At 28.0% G+C, this 22,324-nt stretch overlaps 1 protein-coding gene across 3 annotated transcripts in view; it reads left to right on the top strand.

Moving 5' to 3' along the window:
* LOC132928521 (uncharacterized) overlaps positions 1-14,702 on the top strand; it is a 41,415-nt gene extending 26,713 nt beyond the window's left edge. For all 3 annotated transcript variants that reach the window (XM_060993270.1, XM_060993261.1, XM_060993278.1), the window contains 4 exons: positions 1,928-2,126; positions 5,649-5,798; positions 10,163-10,297; positions 12,778-14,702. In XM_060993270.1, the coding sequence (XP_060849253.1) occupies positions 1,928-2,126; positions 5,649-5,798; positions 10,163-10,297; positions 12,778-12,937 (644 nt within the window). In that variant the 3' untranslated portion in view covers positions 12,938-14,702. The remainder of the gene's footprint in view (positions 1-1,927; positions 2,127-5,648; positions 5,799-10,162; positions 10,298-12,777) is intronic.
* The last annotated feature ends 7,622 nt before the right edge of the window (positions 14,703-22,324 follow it).

Here is a 22,324-nt window from a genome sequence, read left to right as displayed (position 1 = left end):
TATATACCACCTATGTGTTGTATTATTACTAATCATATACATATCACATAATATATAGATGGTATATCGTTTTATTTAAATTTTTTCTATGATACTCGTCATAATGTACATATTATTATACATCATTATACACAACAAGGAAAAACCGTTAGTCATGTTTACACACAATGTTTAATTAAAAACAAAGAAAATATGAATTTGTATACAGAACGTGTAAAATTTACTTTTTCAAAATTCGTACGGAAAATCATATTTTTCCAGAATTTTTTTTAACTTTTTCCCTATCAGCATCTATTGTATTCTTGGGTTACATTTATTCAGTTTTTAAAATGTATTTACCATATTCACAAAGACCACCGAGTTGGTATTATATGTAAAGAATATTATAATATTCAAATAAAGTCGTTTTATCGGCAGAATAAAAAAAAAGAATCTATCACTTTTGTCCGATTGAGTATACCAATTATAATTATTAGTACTGACTTCTGAATGATTGTGCCTTACAAAACATACAGATAGGTTTCATTTACGTGAATAATCCAAAATTATGAATTCCTAATTATATAGGTAAGTACTTACTAGTAGTATGTTACTACCTACATACAATATAATAGACGTACTAGAAAATGTTATACTGATGATGAGTGCTCTTACCTAATGTGAATTACATGGGTTTCTTATCATAAATACAAGCATAGAAATAAGTAGGTAATGTGATCCAAAACTTCTTGGAAATGCTTATATTTTCCTTTAAAAACATTTACACACAATTTGAAAACTTGATATTTAATTATTCACAAAGCACGAGAACGATCTTATATATGTAATAGAATTAATATAAATTATGAAATGTTTTATTTGAATAATATATAGATAATAATATTATGAATAATATTATGAGCTCACCGAAACGTTAGTCAGTCAGCGCGTGTGATCTTTTACAAACGAATGCACTTTAACTATCTGATTATTCATATTGATAACACAAAGATATATTTCTAATTGTATACACATATATATATATATAAGTAGATAATCATTTCGTTTTATACTTAAAATATTTTGAATTCTTCAAAAAAAAAAATACACCTCTGAAAATACAAAAAAATAAAACCAAAATCGTGTTAGATTCAGTACGGCTCCCCTCTACCCTATAATATAATATATACAATTTGACCACTTCTATGATTGTACTGATGATAGGTATCCGATGTCACACAATATGTCTTTGTCCAATTAAGCCGAACAGACTTTACAATTTACGTGTTTAGATTAACGATAATAATCTGAGACCAGTTACTTAGCTGTTTACATCAAAAATTGGTTTTTACTTTTTACGGTCTCGATTTATTATCTCCTACAAAAGTAATGGCAATTAAACGGGTAGGTACAATATAATGACTTCCGTGTATTTACTTTTGGGCTTGATTCGGCGGCCCAGCGAGACTATGTTGCAGTATATATAATATATATATATATATATATATATTTATAGGTAGTAGGAGCATTAAGAGCTAATAAAATCTTTTTAAACAACACTATAATACACACGCCATATTTTTTAGGTCAATATTGTATTAGATACATTTATCGTTATTGTCACCCAAATATACGCACGTAATAACTATAATAAACCAACCGACAGTTTAAGATATCTGCAGTTATGGATGTTTATAAAAACTTTTAAAAGTTAGTAAAAATTCTTGGATTTGAACTACCATAATATTTAGAGCGATGACATATTTTACGATCCATAAAAAGTAAAATGTGTTTTTATTGCCCTCACATCATGACATGTACGAGTACGTCTGGTCGTACAATAATAATAAATAACAGATATAATCAAATTCCTTATGAATACGAGAACCTGATTTGTACTAATTGCAAAATATGTATTTATGATTTTTATTTTTTTAATGTTACTTAGTCGACTTCGATGGCTTGGGACTGACTGATAATCAGAATCCGTTTGGCGCCTTCCCGCCAATATTAGCCAGAAGCATGGGCAGGCAAATGGGCTCAGTACTTGCCGACTATGTGTCTCAACTTATGGACGGCCGCAGATCCACTAGATCTGTTCCAACGTTACCCAAACCAATACACTCGTACTTCCAAGGAGGTGAAAGGTAAACCATACATAAACTAACATATATAAATAACCTTTGAATAATAATTCAGAAGAACGCCGGAGGTAATTCCAATCAAAATAAATTGACATATATTATGTTCCGGTTCTATTCGCATGTTCGTAACTCGTAAATTATTACAATCATTCCAACATTATTTTCAACTAAATATCAAATAATATTAGTTATTGCCATATTATTAGTTATGAGAAACATTAAATACAAACAAACATGTTAATAAGTTACGAATAAATAATATGTTTTATTTTAACACACTAAACTACTTTTGGTCAAACATAAATCTGTTCGCGAGAATAACTTTACAAACAAATAAATAGCTTCATACCAGAAATTGTTTTTATTCTATAAACCTAAATATATTTACTTTAAAATAAATGAAATAAATTAATCTTTATTAAAAACATTTGATATAATTGTTTATTATTATTAATATTTACTATAGTTAGCCTTTTTAATAGAATTTATGATTTTTGTTTATACTTATATATTAACTAGTATTAGTATAATTTTGTAGCTTTATGTTCCAAATTAAACAATCCATAATAAATATGTGTATATATTACAATTTAAATTATTGAAATAGTTAAATAATATTGATGACATAAAATTAATATTAAGTATGAAATATGTAAATATATATTCCTTGCCAATAATAAAAAAAAATCATTAGAACAGATTACAGACTACCGTTTACAAATAACTTCGTATATAAACATACCTATAGTAGATTCCTAATTTCAATATGTTTTATTTATTTAAATTTTATACCAAAAAATACCATACTTGAATTTTACAAACGATATTTATTGTTATCTAAACTTAAAGCGTGGCTTGTAAATTTAACTTGAAAAATAGCAAATATACACCACAAACTTGATTGTATCTCAAAACACAACTATCAACTATGTACCGTAAAACGCGAGATTTGTAGATTTATGTTAGAGCTGTTAACAGCCGTATTTGCACCAGTAAACAATTTCTTATCACTTGTTGTAATTTACATTCAAATAGCATCAGTTAATCGCTACGGAATATGCGAATAAACCCCTAAAATCGAGAAACTTACATAGTTATAAAAAGAAATACGACCAAGTTATTTATGAGTTTATATATAACATTAATCTTTTCAACTCGTATCAATAAATAAAAGTGTATTTGTAAAAAAAAAAAATCGTAAATATTAAAACTTTTTTTATAAATAATTAAAAGATACTATTATTTGATTTTGTATGTCAGATAATTAATATTAAATCTCAAATAAAGGTATATGCCGAGTTTTATCGATTTTCTTAATATAAATATTATAATTTATAATTCCTTGACACTTTAATTGTAAGCAAACATAGAACTTATTGTTAACTATATAAAGATATGAAAACGACTATTAAGGGTAAAATATTATTTCGTAAGAAAGATATTAGAATCATACAATATATAATACAAATACATACAAATAATTCTGAACAATAAATCAAACTCTAAACTTTTAAATGGATAATAAAATTAAATGACATTATGTTTACATGATTTAAGAATTATTTTGATTATTTACGTTTTAAGATATTTAAAGATATCGAATTATTTCATATACAAAACATATACACAAATATACCTAATAATATTAATAATGGCATTTTTTTCGTTTTTGAACCTCAAGAATAGGAGTTTCAAACTTTACTTTTTTGATTTTTTCTATGACCTTTATCAGTATATACGCTTTATTTGTATTTTTCCATAAATCATAAACAGGTACCATTTGTCGGTTGTAAATTTCATCGTACGATTCATGTTATGACACACCCCTAGCCCCAACACATCATTACCGTGATATATACTCACAAAGTATGAAATACGAAAAATATGTGTTTTATATTTTTTTATAAATATATAGTTTTAATAGTAATAATTTTTATTTTTTTCAAACGTCAGAAAAAAATACGAAAGCATAGTAGTAACATAATAGCTTAATACAGTTTTTAATGAAGAAAGTATGGTCACTGCATATTAGTAGTGAAAAAAATCTATGCCATAAACAGCCTATAAACTATATTTATATAGATCTAAGATATTGCACGCGCTACAGTGCTACACCCATATATTGTATGGTGACTGGGACGATGAGCCGACGCGACGGCCGCAGATAAACCGACAACCGATGATGAGCTATAATAGCGGACGTAGGGTATTATTACTACGATAACGGGTACGATATTATATATATATACGTATATATATTATAAAACTTTACAAATAATATCGATATTTATCAAGGCAATTATTTGAAAAATAAATATAAATAAAAGATATTAAACCAGACCATTATAAGAACGTACCAATATCCAGGCGGCCGATTAGTTATCGGCTTAGCTTCGTGATCCCTATATTGTATGAATATCACTGCATACATAATACTTATATTGATAAGTATATAATATTATAATATTATAATATATGTACTTAATAAAATGTATTTTTTCGATAATAGCTGATGTGGTATTATAATATATGCACACCCAGTGGCAGATTATGCAAGCGAGATATTGGGATTTTTCTTCGTGAGTCATGGGCAGCAGACTGTTATTTATTATGATTAATAATTAGAGGCATTCCTAGAGACACGTATTTTATAAAAATTCAAAATAAACTTTCATGATGCATTAATTAACTAAATTTATAACTAAATATATTCAGGACGAACCAAATTTGAGGACCGAATTTTTTTCATAATCCACCACTGTGCACATCTCATCTCCTTTTCTCACGATCGTGTATTTCGCGACGGAATACGTTTTATTTGACCGACATTACTCATATCATATGCATGCATAAATTATAATATGTATGTATTTATAGATCGTATCTGTTATAATGAATAATTGCCGTATTAATATTCCGACCAGAAATCGTTTTAGTGGCGGTTACGCGAAGCAACCAGCTTGGTCCAAGTTCATGTGCACCGCGAAGACAGGTTTTGGCAGCCTGCAACAATGAAATAGTTATAAAAGTAAAACAAAACCCGTTTACCGTTGACTAATGGAAATAGATAAAGAGGGTTAGGGGAGTCCGTGATGCGAGAAATGAGGAGCGGTCAATGCAAAATGGAATAACCCAAACCTTTACAAGCCTCGGCACTTCGTTGGAAATAAATAATTATAACTATAACATTAGGTATAATAACATATTATACTATATCGTACCTACGATAATTATATTATTATGGCGACGGTGACGTGTGTATGTAAAAAACTGATTTATCCTCGTTAGTAGAACTTTTTTTAGCGATGATAGTCATCGCGATTTTCGTTGAGAATTCGAATACGTATTATCATTAAGCAACGCGCACACACGTACAATATTTTATAGTGATAGGTATACGCGTCATCATGACGTTAACACATTCAAAAATTAAAAATTAAATAAAATAAGACTTCTCTTATAATATTGTATTACTCTTTGTGATATAAAATACATAATATATAATATACTAATATGTCTTTACAGAGCTCTGCTGTTCACCGTCGTCGAAGACCTGTTGACGAACTTCGGGATGGACGGCAAAGCATGTCTGCTCCGAGCCATATGTGAAGTTCACGGACATAAGTCCATACACAAATTTGGTTTCATCGGTGAATTTCTGCAGCTATTCCTCACGTAAGTACTTCAATAATGATCGTACAAATGTCAAAAATATTGAATATAATATTATGTGTATACTGTATACTTATGCACGACGTTTATAATATTAAAAACAAACGATTAAGAGTGAATCCGCGATTCGTTGTGATTTATATGAGATTGTACTTACAGCACTATGAGTGGCCACGTGGCCAAAATACTTGGATAGTATTATAATTTAAAAAATGTATATGAAAAGACGAGAACCACTCTTTAAAATATTATTTACGGTTTGCTCTCCGTGATCATTGAAACACCACTCCAGACAAACCATACATGTCGAACCTTTGTAATGATTTCCTCTCATAGTCTCATATATTATACTTTCTTATGCCATATATAATAATATATAATGTACCAGAATTGGTGGACCTTTATTAGATCACGCGCCAAAATATTGTAATCAAAATTTAAAAAATACACATTCCAATAATATGTTCATTGTTCATATGTAACTATAGAATTTTTTTCTTAATAAGATAAAAAATTTAAAAAAAAAATGCATTATAATTTTTAATATTAAATTTTATAATAAAACACAAACAACATTTTAGCTTCATCCATCAATGTATTATTTCACTAGTTTGAATTAAAATAATAATACACTATGGCAAATAAATTTTTACTTAAAATATTATTTATGTTAACGTGGATATTGAGATTATTTGGAATGAGCCACTATTTTAAAGGTATATAATATTATGTATGAAAATAGTCCCAAACTTTTATAATTTGAAACATTATTTTTTAGAAATAATAAAGAACTTTTCCAATTTTTTTTTTGTTTTATTAAATGTATGATTAAATATTGAAATGAAAATATTTTTGCCATCAACGGTATATAGGGGTGTATATTATAATACATATTATATATACCATACTATATTATTATAATTATTTACCATTGATTTAATATTATAAGTTATAATAATAGTTATAATTTATAACACTCGTTCATAATGATATGTAGAGGTATAATAATACCAATGGCCAAAGCTGTTAACGTGTTTGGAGAAAAACAACTTTCCAACTAAACGTAAAAAAATGACACGGACTATTAAATGAGGGGGATACGACTTTGTACAACCAACAGAAGGCATTGGGTCATTGCATTAAATGTAAGCCAAGTTCTTTTTTAATAACCGTATTTTTCAATCGCTATGCATTCTGCGCCATGTGCCAAACCGGAAATGTCATCCGCGCGCACACAGCCGTACGACTAAACTGGGAATAAACTACTGATAATATAAATGTATGGGAGATACCTATCATAAACATGACATGTAAATATGAGCTTACTATAGTGGAAGTGTGTCAAATATTGTATTTTAATAGTAAAATAAATTACAGAAAACTATTAATGTATTACCTAATATTTTATCAAACAGTCGAGAATATTCAAGTATAATAATATATATCTAACCATATTATATTAAGTTACATTGAGTACTGTTTAATGTATAAAACAACCAAACATTTAAATAGAAGAAAAATGTGTTGTTTAAAAATACGCAGATTTAAAAACATTTTAAATATAAACAAATCACCGTTTATTTAGTGTTTATGATAGAAAAAATAAAAATAATAATAATATTAATAATCAAAAAAATATAATTATTATTTTGCATGATCTAATATTGATTTTCATATGCAAACACATTATATGGACAAAAGACCAAATCACAATAAATATAATAAATAAATTTGTTTATTTTACATTTTTATATTATTAATTCTCGCAGTTTTAATATTCAAAAAAATAAATCTTATAAAATACCGTTTGTTTGTGCGATGGAATATTTTATTTTAAAATATTTTTTGAGGTAGGAATGTAAGTATAAGATATATTTTAATATCCATACTGGATTTGTTCAATCCTGTTGTACGCTCGGTTAGATATTTAAAAATCAGTCCACGGGGCGCCCACGTCGGTATCGACCTAAAAAATTAACATAATTAAAAACCATCTAGGCATATTATAGACATATTATAATATATAGGAACAATTTAAATAGTAGAAATGAAAGGTTGTCCTACAGATTTTTTTTTAATTCACTAAGTTATATGGTATGTTGTGTTAATATATTTTAAACACGTATTATTCCCAGCAAGTTTAACAGATCGAGTTAAGAGTGTAATCGATCGGGATAAAAAAAAAGTTTTTGTTAATAGATAATATGTACACCTGTCGCGGCGGACGCTGTCGAAATAATAAGAGAATACGAAAATTTATTGCCGTCCCTATGAACATCACTCGTTAGGAAAAAACAGATATCTATCTGAAAAATGCTCCATCGTTGCAAATGGTACACAGACATCTGTGACATATAGCTACCTATAAAATATATTATAATAAATTATACATATATGAAATAAAATCGATTAGTCCTGTATCCGACGATGTACACACAAAGTTGTTGGAAGATAATCATCCCTCCCTCTTCTCACGAGCAAAACATATAGTCTAAAGTTTTTTTTATAAATTTAATATAAAACAATGAATTAGTTACTCCGTAGTTTTAATATTTTTTATTATAAAATTAGTTCATTATTCTTAACCTCTCACCTATAGAAAAATTTCAGTGCTTTTGACCCTCTACCCACAAGAAATAATTTACATATCATAATATATCAACAATATGACTCTTTTTAATATTAATAATAGTTTATACTTTATACCTACGTCATAGTGTTCGGCATTTGTATTTATCTAGATAAGTACATCGGAAGTAGAGGAATTGAATATTTCTCTATGGCAATTATACGTTCTGCCAACTATATCAATGAACTAGCAAAATATTTTAATATTTTAACATATAATACTTGATCATTTTCAAAGCATACACGCTCTCATTTTTCATTTAATATCTAATGAATTTATTAAAGTTCTGATTTTTAGATTTTTTAAATATACTTAAAGCACATATTTTAAAACTTAATATTCTTCATACAAGTTAAGGAGTGTCCTGTGGAAATACAAAATTCTTTTTTTCAAATTATAACCTGTCTTGTTTTACTTGTTTACTTTATATTATTTAACGGATAATTTAATCCAAAATTTGAACGAGTAGTTTTTTAGTTATTTAAATGTTTGTATTAAGGATAAAAGTCTTTAAAAATGATTTTACAAAAATATAATATCGAATCTACTGTAGTCTATTATAAATATATTTATTATACTTTATTATAAATTACTAAAATGTTCAAATTAACATAGTTAATATATAGTTGTATAGTTAATAGCACGGTATATACCGTGGACCGTGGTTAATAGTTATATAGCTTTTTTTTCTAGACCCACTATTGTGGACCTATTCTTAGTAGATACACAAAATAAATTATTCAATTACTACTCGTTTAAATTTTCTTTTGGTATATAAACATTTTCAAAAAAGTATATGCTAATTAATTAAGTGCTTCTAAAGTAGAACGTTATTTAAAAAAAGAAAGTTTGTATTGCCATAAGACATATTTAAGACTCCTTTAATCTTTAAGTGCATAGTAGGTACAAAAAATCTCCATAATTTTAAAATATGGTCTTAAATATATTTAAAAATCAGATTTTGAATAATTGCATCGTTTAAGAAATTAAGCTCTGATGATATGCTTGATGTATTGCTCTGTTCGTTATATTGCTGATATAAATCATATATATATGCACTATACACAAACCGATGATCGACGATTTCTTGTATACTGAGACTGATTTCGTTCAAAACTTTGACGTTATTATTATGATAATATTATCGCGGTGGAATAATTAATTTACGAATATAATATAATATATAATGTATATTGTATATATTAAATACGTTGTATATAGGCATGGCAATCAAATGGCGTACCACGTGATTTCGCAGGAATTCACAGAGCACACCGTTTTAATCGCGTTTCGACCCGGTCAAGCTATCGTCGTCCGTCACAAACTGTAAACGATCCCCATTGTCGTTTATCGTATTTCCGACCGATTACAATACTGTTTTACAAGACGTTTCTGTATTGCACAATCACGTGCTGTACCTGTAACTATAGTATACATTTCGACTAAATCTAATTAGAATTGTTTCTATTACGTCGCATATAAATGTAAAATACTGCTATTATAGATCGATAATAATTTATTTTGTAATGTGTGGCTGCGATCTTCACCGATTTCGTAACACAAAATTAAAACGACTGTGTATTTTTCCCCATCCAAGTTATTAAAAATCTAGGTCATCCCGTAATGTATAGAAATACACCAAATAGAACTAAGTTAACGATAATTTAAAAATGTTGATGCCGCGGAAATTTATGTCTAATGATCATAATAATGATAAATGTCTGTAATTATTTTGCAGGGCTAGTAGATCGACGTACGCTGATTTAATGAAGGACTACGTGACTGCCGAAACCGTTGGCAAACACAGCAAAGAATGTTACCCTTACTTTAAGGAATGTCCAAAGTCGTTGTTCACCAACAATCATAACTATTCGTAAGTTCTGCGACTGCATACGCATTATATTAGATTTAATATTTAACTATATAATATGATTATAATAATAGTGGGGCACGATTATTATGTAATATGGTCGTGTTATCTTTATGTTTATGATTAATTTTACTGGGCGACGGGGTCGAAAGTTTAATGTATTCAGTGTTTCGGACGAAGGCGTGGGTGAGCGTTATTGGCAAACAAAAGAGAGAAAAACGTATTCCCGAAATGAAAAAATAAAACAAGGTCTCCTCATTTATCAATCAGTATTGACAGTCACGTTTAATGGGACACCTATTGAATGGCGAAATTAAAAAAATACACTAATTTCACACATTGGCGGCATTTCTATAAAAATCACACCGGATGACAACACATGATGCGCGAGAAAGTGACAACTACCTCTATATATAATAATAATAATAACGTGTGTCCTTCGATCGCATTTTTATTGGAATGTATACCAATTTATATTATTATTATTATTATTATTATATTAACATCGAAAATCGAACGAATTCGTCGACAAATACTTAACAGTGTTTATAATTTAAAAATGCACGCCAAAAAATTACCATAACCTAATTTTTCGCCGTTAAAGGCCGCTGTGCAATATACAGACGTAAAGTATAAAATAAAATATAATGAAAAATAATATTATCACGATATAAATTTAATAACATCACTGGTTTTATAAAACGATAAAAAATAATTTATGCTATTCTAATGAATATAGATAATAATGAATACTGCTGTACGTACCTCAGGCTACCTAAAATATTATTGTCTAATTGAAAAATAAAATGGTTCGTAATTTTACAAACACGTACACGTACAATTCTATTTAAAGCCAAATATAATTAATAAGTTTTGTATAAAAAAACCTATAGTAATTCAAATTAAATTATTCCAATAATTATAAAATGTATACATTTATCAAATTATTAAAATTTGAAAACGTGATAGATGTAAGTGACACGTCTGTACACTAGTTGGGAACGTTGCTACTCGTATAATCTATTATAGATATATTATTAACATAGTTATAAACTAAACTATTTTTTTTTTTAAGAATTTAATAGATATTAATTTTCGAAAATAATAAAAATACTATTTAAAAAATATGAGTTAGTGGGTGGGTGAGTTAGATTAATGTGTGGTGCCCTTGTGGCTCAAGAAGTTGGTTACGCCACAATTAATGTACCAACTTGAGCTTCTTGTTACCTTTAGTTTTTGGAGTCATTATCCGATATATACTACACTATATTATGTACACGTGTAAGTATAACTTATATAGCTTGATCAGATAATATATATTTCCCTTATAATACGATATCAAAATGAATAATAAGTAAAAAACAATTCACTAATCGTTTTCGTAAATAATTATTGTGTACGCCGTTAAGACAATAAAACAATATACTCTATATTAATTGATAATAATCGAGTGAAAATGTCGTTAAATTTATTTATTATGTACGAGTAATATTGTCGTGCTACAACTATTTTATACCTAAAGAATAACAATAACTTTTTCGTGTTCACTTTCAAAACAACTTCATCACATACTAATAATACCTAATATGTCGTCAATATAATATGCATAATCAACGACGTTATCTCATCTATTAGGTGTTTTGTTCGGTGTCTAACGAGTCTTTCACGCATGTTTGTAAATAGGTATCTAATTTTCATAGGACCGCTCTGACGGTTATTAACACGTGTACCAAAAACCGAACAATATAATATTATTATAATACGTCGTATAAATGTATAACAATGCAGTGAAACCGACGATCATTCCGCACCGCTTTCAGTCACCGGTCTTTGATTTTTAAGTGGTTGGTGGTTAAAGAAAACGACAAAGTATAGCATATTATTTGTATGATAATAATATAATAATTGTATATAATATATCGTCGTCGCGCGATGACGTCGAGTTCTTAACGCGTTTTCACGAATCCGAATTGGCAGGAGGTACTCGTGTCCATTATATTTATATAACTTACGAAACACGCGCTAATGAGTGTCCAGAAAGAAAATAAATGCAACCCTGTAAAATATTTTTGATTATTGTTTTTGAAGCGTTCATTTCGGTCGTTGGCGCACATTATACAAATGTTTATAGGTACAAAAGGTTCAAGGTTTAAGTAACAAAAATAATTAAAAGATTGTTAATAGTCTTATTAGTTACTCTAAACATAAGAAAACGGTTGGGAAAAATTGATTACGTTCAATCGGTTAATGGTATAACTAACATTTGTCAATTTCTTCTGGTATAACAACTGAACAAAAACCAAACGCCCGAAAGTATTGCCGTGGCTTAACCCGATGACAGGAATAGGTTTTTAAAATTGGAAATACAAATTGAAAAAACAAAAACAAATTCTGACAGCCCTGCGCATGTTGAACCGCACGGGATTGTTATATAATATATAAGTATAACACCGACTTAACGCGTCGTTTACTGTGGGTTTCAGGAAAAACGACCTGTCGCCCGACGACGAAGACGAAGACGGCGAATCGGTGTCGGCTGACGACGAAGACGGCAACGATATCGACGACGACCCGAGGAAGACGTCGTCCGCGGCGAGCGGTGGATCAAAAGTGACGGTGAATCCGGCACCGTTGGCCATGTGACCCGGTTGAACGCAATCAACCGGGTGAATTTATCACTCTCCGCCGCGCGCAATGATCGTTGAATAATCGTCTCCCGAACGAATTTCGTTTGTATTTAAGTGTGTACCTACACGTCCATTTGTGTATCTGTATGTGTGTACGTGTTCAGACTTTCCCGACGGATTCAATCTTATCCTGTTTTTTTTTTTAGCTTTTTTCGCTTTTCATCCACACCCACCCAATGTCCCAACAACCACCCGTCTCGTTACTCCCTAGCCTTATATATTAAATAGTCCGCTGGGACTTATATTATATTATCTCTTCTTCTCGATCAGGTTCTGCGCAATTGAGTGTCTATATATATTATATATATCGCACTCGTCGTGACACGATTTTTCGGGACATTATACGGAGTTGTCCACGAAATCTCCACGTCGACTCACGGACAAGGTCTTATTCAACTGGCACCTATATAAAATCGTCCACCTGAAAAAAACTATAATGTCGCAAAACAATCACAATAAAAAATTACATCAAGAAATTTAGATCCCCGAGTACGACATATATATCCTTGTGTATATACGTGACATTATATACAGGATATTTCACCAAGAATTTTCACCTTACACACTATTTTTTATTTAATAATAAAACAATTTAAATTCTGATTTTTGAATTTTTAAATTTATTCTAAAGCCATATTTGTGCTACTTAAATAGTGTCCTATACAGATACAAACATCTGTATTTCAAATTAATTCCCCCCCCTCATCTAATGTAAATTATTTCTGAGAAATTATTAGATCGACTTTTAAATTAAATACACCTAAATTAAAAAAAAATACCCACTATTATTATAAAAATAGGGATAAGCATTTTTGGAGGATCACCCTCTATAGAACACTGCACACACACATTATATTGTATAACACTGTAGAATGTAGGTTCTTTCTGAATTCGGAAGACGCATTTGCCAACGATAACGCCGCTGCTCAGTGCGTATCATTATTTATTTATAATATTATATTATATAATAAACATATTGAAATATCATAATTATTATTAATTTACACATTTATATATTATTATTTACCGAAACGTAACAAAAAGAGGACTTTTTCAAACGTATTTTTCTCTTTTTGTTTCGTTTCGGACCATATTATATTATATTTACATATACATATTATAGTACATAATATCATCATTCATATGTATTTAAAATATAAACAAACACAAAGAAATGTATAGTTGTAGTCTTAGAATGTAATAGCAGTAACATCAGTAGTCTTAATAGCGTAGTTGTTTTGTATAGTTGTACCTACCTAGTAATTTAGTGTTTGAGTAAACGCGTATAACATGGATACGCGTAGGTAGGTCTCGTATACGTCATATTATAGTATAGTTTATTATTATGTTGTATTCTCAAATGTAGCTTATAGGTTGTGCCATCGTCCATTTAGTTTAATTTCATAATCAACCTATTATAATTATTATTAATATTTATTTATTTATTTATTTATTTTTCAAACGTGTTGTATTCTATCATTTTATTATACCTACCTAATATAATATATTTTATTATTTATATTAACCCAACCGTTGTAGATAAGTAGACTATTTATTATTATTATGTACCTACGCAAATTATATATTATTATTATTATTTTAATGTCATAAAATTGTGCTGTTATTTAAAATACTATACCCATGTGATGAGTTAATATCGTGTGATGATTATGATGTATAATAAATAATAATATATTAATAAATGCAGTATTTGTCTGAAACTTACGTAAATATTTAATACATACCTATTACCTATACAAAACTATATAATATTATAATATTATTATAATTTAAAGATACAATGTGACATGTGTACACTCAAATGGATAGTTAATAATCGTTACATACCATTATGTTTATGTATATATAGACTGTATTAAATGGTGTGGATATTTATGTAATTATGTGTGATAACTAATATTATGCTATAACAGCATAACTACTAGACACATTTAGTTTTGGAATTTTAAAAATATTTGGTTTTTATTTATACAAAGTTTACACTAAATCTAACTCTGTAAGACAAAAATTACAATTATTTGTATATTATTTTTAATATATTTAATTATTAATGTTTCTCCATTACTCCCTTTTTAAGTCAATCTCCGTCACTATACACAGAGTTATGTACATTTTACTAGTTGAAAGCAAAATCATTTCCGGTTGTAAAAAAACAGGGACATCAGAATATCAATTGGTCCACTATACGTAGACATTATACTATGATAATAGACTAGTAGACTAGTAGGCCGTAAAGGAAATTAATTTAATCGGAAACAAGTTTTGAGAATTAATTTGCATATTACTATACTATACACAAAAGACATTTGTATAAACTTATCAGTTACATCATTTATGATGCCAATACATATATGTTGACTATTGGCCTGGTTGGATTTTTGTCGGAATTTCTCATTAAAAGTACGAATAAAATAACGGGAACATGTTAAATTATTATTTCAAAATACAAATACAACACAATAAATCAATGTCCAATTCATATTCATTGAATAGTGAAGTATTTGTATTTCAACAGGTTTTTATTTCTTCATTTCACCATTTTTATTCAATATTATATTACCTACGTATTCATAATTCATATGCTGGCAAAATATACAAAAATACGTATGTTTGATACATAATATTTGTCATGTGATCTTTGTCGTTTAGCAACAGACGATTTTCTTCTTCGCCAAATCTACGAAGCTCAAAAAAATCACTGCATAGTACATACTCACAAAAATAAATCCTCCGAATCTATATCAGATACAGTTTAGATAATCCAGATAAAAACTTACGTGTGCGTGCAACATTTATTTGATATTGTTTTATTAAAAATTTAAGTTTAAATACCTATTGCCAAATTTGAAGAAAAGTATAATATCTCCGAAATAAAATGTCTATGATTATTGTAAAGTATTGTATAACTAAATATTATAGTTATAATAATAATATACGTTTTATACTAATAGTATTAATAACAAACCAAAAAACGCTTTAACTACTTAATTCTTCATTAGATAGTATATATTTAATAAAAGGACATAACGTTATCTTTAAAACACTCTAATTTTTAAATTTTAGGTTTTAAACTTTAGTATTTACCTAAATATCACAAATTAAATTGTTCGGTATGAAATTTGGCCATATTACTCGTTAGATAGTCGAAGACTAAATTTGTGGGTTTATACATTGATTTTAAAATATACCTATATAACAATACATACCTATTAACAAACCTATATATTTTAAAATCAATGATGAGAATAATATACAATATCTTTTTTTTATTTTTCAAAATTATACAATATGATAAGGTAGGTACATAATATACTGCATGTCGTATATGCTAGTTAAATTTTGATTCGAATATTTTTGAGTGCTACGGTAACGTTACCATATTTACTAGTGCTAACGTAACAGGCCTCATATATAGTATTATCAAAATAATTTAACTATAAATCGCATACATGTAGATGTAGAATATATATAGCCAAGCTCAACATCTATACGTATACGGCAGTATATTGAACGGTTTTGATAATATAATAATTAATAAGCAATAACTGTGATTTAGTGCACCAAATTATATGCAAGCGCCGAACTAGATATTCTGTTACAAAATAAATTATACAAATTAATAACACATTTACTTGATCCACACGCGACCCATGGTCCCCGGGGTCTCGGATTACCGCAGCAGAACGATGTATATAGTATATATACATGGTGTTGGTGTTGCACACAATAATATTGTCATAATAACGAACCACCGGGTTAATTTAAAAAAAAAAAATTCAACAATTATCTCGTGGATTAAGAAGATGTTATGCAGGAATTCGTTTTACACATGCAAAGTGATTTTTTATCATATAATATATTGTATAAAAAATGTTTATTTACTTAGTAAATAAAATCGTACATATCGCAATTTATATCGTTTATGACACAGTTGTATTATAAATAAAGACAAGTAGTTACGATAACAGAAAACAATGTATATACTTAAGTTCAGACAAGTTGCAGGATAAATGTGTTGGTATGGCCCCGCAACGTCTCAACATTGTTATGATGTATTATTGTGTGTCAGATACTCAAACTTTGGCGTGAACTTCCGTAAAAAGGTCATCGTCGTAAGAAAATAACAACACTCATAAAATAAAATAATAATTGAAGAAAACTTATTAAATATTAAACACGCGTTCTTAAAAGGTCACATAATACGAACCATATATACAACATTAGTGACGGGAGTCAACGACCTGTGACTCTTAAACGCTTTTTTTCAAAAAATATATATTTTTAATAACGAAAAGATGCTCGATTGTCATATTATTACAAACCGCGATAAGATTAACGAAATATCTACGGAATTTGAGGTTTTTGTAATATATATAATTCTATAATCAAATAAATTTTAAAGAGCCATACTTATTTTGCCACTAAAACTACAGTGGTGATGAAATGATATATTAGTATTATTAAGACAAAAAAAAATTCTATTGTATAAAAAAAATACTAAAGAGCAACTTATTATTATAAAATATATTATGGGGTATATTATACTCCAACACGATGTTTTTGTTTTTCATTTGAAAAACGATGGCGTTAAGCGTTAATAGTTTACACAAACAAATCCCCAAACCGAGATTTATGTGTAGTCATTTAAAACTAATGATTATTTTCCAATAAACGCGGCATTGTCATTGAAACAGAACTTAATTAAAAACAACACGACCTGCACTGCTGCAGAATTTAAAACGCGTATTTTAAATTAATTTCGTTTTTCTCTCCTTGTCTTAAATAAATTAGGACGTACCTACATAATAGTATGTTTAATAATGATCTCAATCGTTTGGTGTAAGCAACGCGATTATATATTATTATGAAGTTTGAACGGCAAGTTCCTACACGTAGAATCTACGTCGTAGATAGAAAACACTGTATTTGTATATAATACAATTTATACAACATTATTTAAAATAGGTCCGATTGTGTTTTTTACAGAATGTTAATTCTGCAAGAGTAGATTAGAAATGGTATAATACTATAATACACGAATAACATCTGAATACTTCTTTACTTCTTTAATTATCGATATTTATTACTGGAATTTTACAAAGTAAGATGACACAAAACAGTAAAATTAATTTCAAATTTCAGATCTGATAGAAATATTATTACTCGGGTCTCTAAGCTGACATTAAACTAGAATATTTATTCACGGGACCGATATTGATCAGGACAATGTTATCAAGGATTTTTACCGGATTTTTCAGGGATCAATAATAAATAGGAATTTTATTTTACCAAAAAATACAGTTCTATGTAATATTGTCTCGATCGATATCCATCGTGTAATTATTTTTCTGATTTATATGTAGCCTATACAAGTTAGGTCTTGCAAATAATATGATTTGTGTAGAACCGCACAAACAGGAATATACTGCGTGAGGTCTAATGCTGCGCGATCAATTTAACGTAGAAAATTGAACCCATTGGATCCCTATTAGAATTAATGGTATTCCACACGTTCGTATAATTCTGCAGAGCAAATCAAAGTCTCGATATCATTCCTGCATACATACACACACACATACACACATGCATATATAGATATATACATAATATATTATTATAATATTGTACGTTCAAACGATTTCGCCAAGAGATTATTCGGCTGCAGATTGCATTTCACACGATGGCCCGGACGAATAACCTATAGAGTGTATATTTCTGGAAGATGATCCAAAAACTCCGCATATGACGCTGAATAAGTTACACCAATAATGATATTGTATATAATATATGTATTATGTACATTATAATATAGTAATTCATATGTGAATCAAATAATAAGATATTCTCAACACAGGGACTACCCCACTGCTGTAACATTCTTTGAAATAATGACCATCGGGACTCATGCGCGCCATCTAAAGAATATATCTTCATCCTTTTTATTGACCTCTATATACAACGTGGTTCACAAATCTGATTTTTAATAATATATTTAAAGACCAAATTTTCAAATTCGCGAGATTTTTTATACTACTCGAAACATTTCCTGTAAAGGCACAAACTACTATTTTTTCAAATTAAAACCACCCTAAAAAGCTGTAAAATATTAAACAAATTATTTTTCTAAAAATTCCAAAAACCAAAATTCTATATAATTCTAACTAATAGTTTTGAGTTATTTAACTCCAAATAGTACAAAAAATCTTAATAATTTGAAAATATAGTCTAAGTTTAATTAAAAGTTACAAAAATCAGAATTTGAATAAATAAATAATTATATTGTATTACCTATATTGTATTATATTACAATATGAGTTAGGTTAATGGGCGTCAGAGTATAAGACACGTTTATTTTTATTATGAATATTATGAATATTGTTGTAGTAACAAAAATATTTGAATACCTAATAAATTCTAATGCTTCGACTTAATCAAAGTTATTGAAAATATTAACCTTTGTGATTCTGTTCTCATTATAGATCAGTTGTCCTCATATTTTTATTACGGTTAATGTAATAGATGTATGTACTATGGGATCATATGGTGTTCCATCATAGACAGTAAAATGTCTTAGGTCTACTGCAATTTAATAATTATTATTTATTACGTTTATTATTTATCAATTTATTACTAAGATATCACTATCCTCACGATATATATTTTTCTTTTATTATTACAAATTTGAACCGTAGCTACTTTAGACGTATAATGCATAATAATATAATATTATAAGACAATTTGATAAATCTGTAATAAATAATTAATTTATAATTTATATTCGTAAATGGTTTATTTTGTTTATCACAGTCATCATTCATCATCATAAATTAGTAACAAATTTATAAGTATAATAATTGCAGACTATAGATTATGATATTAATTAATAATTTACTATAGAATGGTTGTAACAATCGTAGATAAAGTTTTAAAATTTCGTTTGGTGTTATAATGTTTAATACAGACAATTTGTATTGTAGACCAAGGTTATATCAAACATCAAACTCAGCTCTTGACGTCCTACATTATTTAATAACAATCTGTTCTCGCTAAGTTCTCGGCATGGATAATATAATTATCTACGTTTGCCAGCCATCTCAATTTCCCAGAAAAATGTTTTTTTTTTCAAATGTTCACTATTGTTTGAAAAAAAATGCATGAGTGCTTATGAACAAGAAAGTCATAAAGAAATAGATAATGATGAGTATAGATATAGTTGCAAAACTAAAAAAAATCCTATGTCCACTTTTCCACTACAAAAAAATACAAAAAATACGACACTGATTGTTTGACATTACATATTATTTTATTATTGTTACGACCTACGTATGTAATATATCAGTCATGTAGGTATATTCCTATATGTTATCAAACATAAACAATATAATAAGATATTATTTTATTATAGCAGCTATTGGTATTGTGCGTTTCTAAAACATTATATTTCAACGGTATAATTGCAGTATAATATAAATAATAATTAAATTTGGTTAAAATTGTATAATATACCGGCTATTCACGTGTGATATAATATAACAGTAGCATTTTCTTAATCACAAAACAACTATATTTAAAATACGTTATAATATATGTAAGTGAAATTGGCCAACCCTATTTGGCATAGCGACTCAAAATGTCATCAGTATTTTGCGATTTAATTGCGAGAATTTGCAAATGAACTTTTTAGAATTTTAAAGTCACTCTTTTTCTCGCCAAAACCATTTCCATAATTATTTATCATATGAATTGTGATTTTATATTTTCCGATTATTTTTTACCACTATGTTGCGTACATTACATTTTATTTTGAGGCACTAGTCTTTGATATATCTAATTTCTTTTGCAAAAATTTAAGTTTTTACACTTCGTCGATTAGAAAAATATACTGTGTACAAAACTTAATGAAAAAGTAGCAACAAATGTTTACTCCAAAAATTGCTCACATCATTAGCACTTAGCAGCAGTAAATTATCCCACATTCTGTAAACTAAAAAACCAAAAATAAAGTTTTTTTTTCATGTTCGACATAATATTTTAAATTAAGGTTTGATTACTACAAATCCTGCTAAATCACTAATAGCAGCTCATTTAGACAAAGTATTCTAGTTACCGTTACTTATTAAATTTTATTTCTATTATTATTATCTTTTTTTAAAACCAATTCGTGCCATGTCTTTGCTGGATTTTTCACGCAGTTTATACAACTTTATTTATTTTATATTATATACATCACTGATTTTCATTTTGCTAGATACTTTTGAAAGCCAAACTTAAATTGTTAGATACTTATCAATTTAATCTTCAGCAATGTCGGTTAATGTTCGGTACACCCGTACACCCAACGATGTACGAAAATATAAATCATATTTTTCTAACATATTTTATGATCAACATAATAAGACTTTTAATATAATGTGTATAATATGAAAACCAATTTGAGTAAAAAAATTACCTACCTAGAATTAAGAAAAACTATAAAACAGCAAAAATATGAAATACTAAACCGAATCTTTTAGTATATTAGATTTAGATTATAAATTTATAATGTAACGAGTAACCAATAGGATATTTAAAATAAAGCCGCCAACTGAACTAGAGAAAGTATATTATGGACTGATGAAAGACATAAACGCCAAAATGAAACGAGAAAAAATCATACCGTATAAAAGTGCCAAAATTCTAGGTGCCCGTTTGCCATGTTAAATTTTATATTTTATCGATTATTAACAATTTCAAATATTTTGAAATACTTACACAATATATTAATATTGGTGCAAATAATATTTCTTTATTATATATTTTGAGCTTATATTATATACTTGGTATATAATATTAGACTATTAGGCTTATATCCTATACATTTTGATGCAAATGATGTCATGTTTGCACCTTTGGCGCTTATGTCATATATGACCGAGCAGACGAGGTCCCATATGATCGTATTGTAAATGTATATTATGGTGATGTTCCATTTTTAATGTATTTTATACTTTTATCCCGTTGTCATGAAACAGTACCGTTTTTGTATAAAACGTGTCCTAACTCATAGTTATAATTAATCTCTTTATTTAATGAAAAAAAAAATTAAATTAATATAAGAATACCTACTGTTCTAAAATTAATTGTTTTCAGTTTTGACACAAAACATAATCTTTATTCATTAATAAGTAACAAACATACGTGTAAGAAATAAAACAATTATAGTTATAGGTATATGTACTATTGAAAATTATCATAAATATATTACGATAATACGAAAAATTAATTATAAATTCTTTCAGAAAATCGACAAGTTTTTTTTTATTCATCATATGCAATAGGAATG

Source organism: Rhopalosiphum padi, chromosome 1 (assembly GCF_020882245.1).
Source record: "Rhopalosiphum padi isolate XX-2018 chromosome 1, ASM2088224v1, whole genome shotgun sequence".
In the NCBI taxonomy this organism is placed as follows: Eukaryota; Metazoa; Arthropoda; class Insecta; order Hemiptera; family Aphididae; genus Rhopalosiphum; species Rhopalosiphum padi.
Note: the sequence above shows the minus strand (reverse complement) of the source record. Positions and strands in the feature narration are given on the sequence as shown.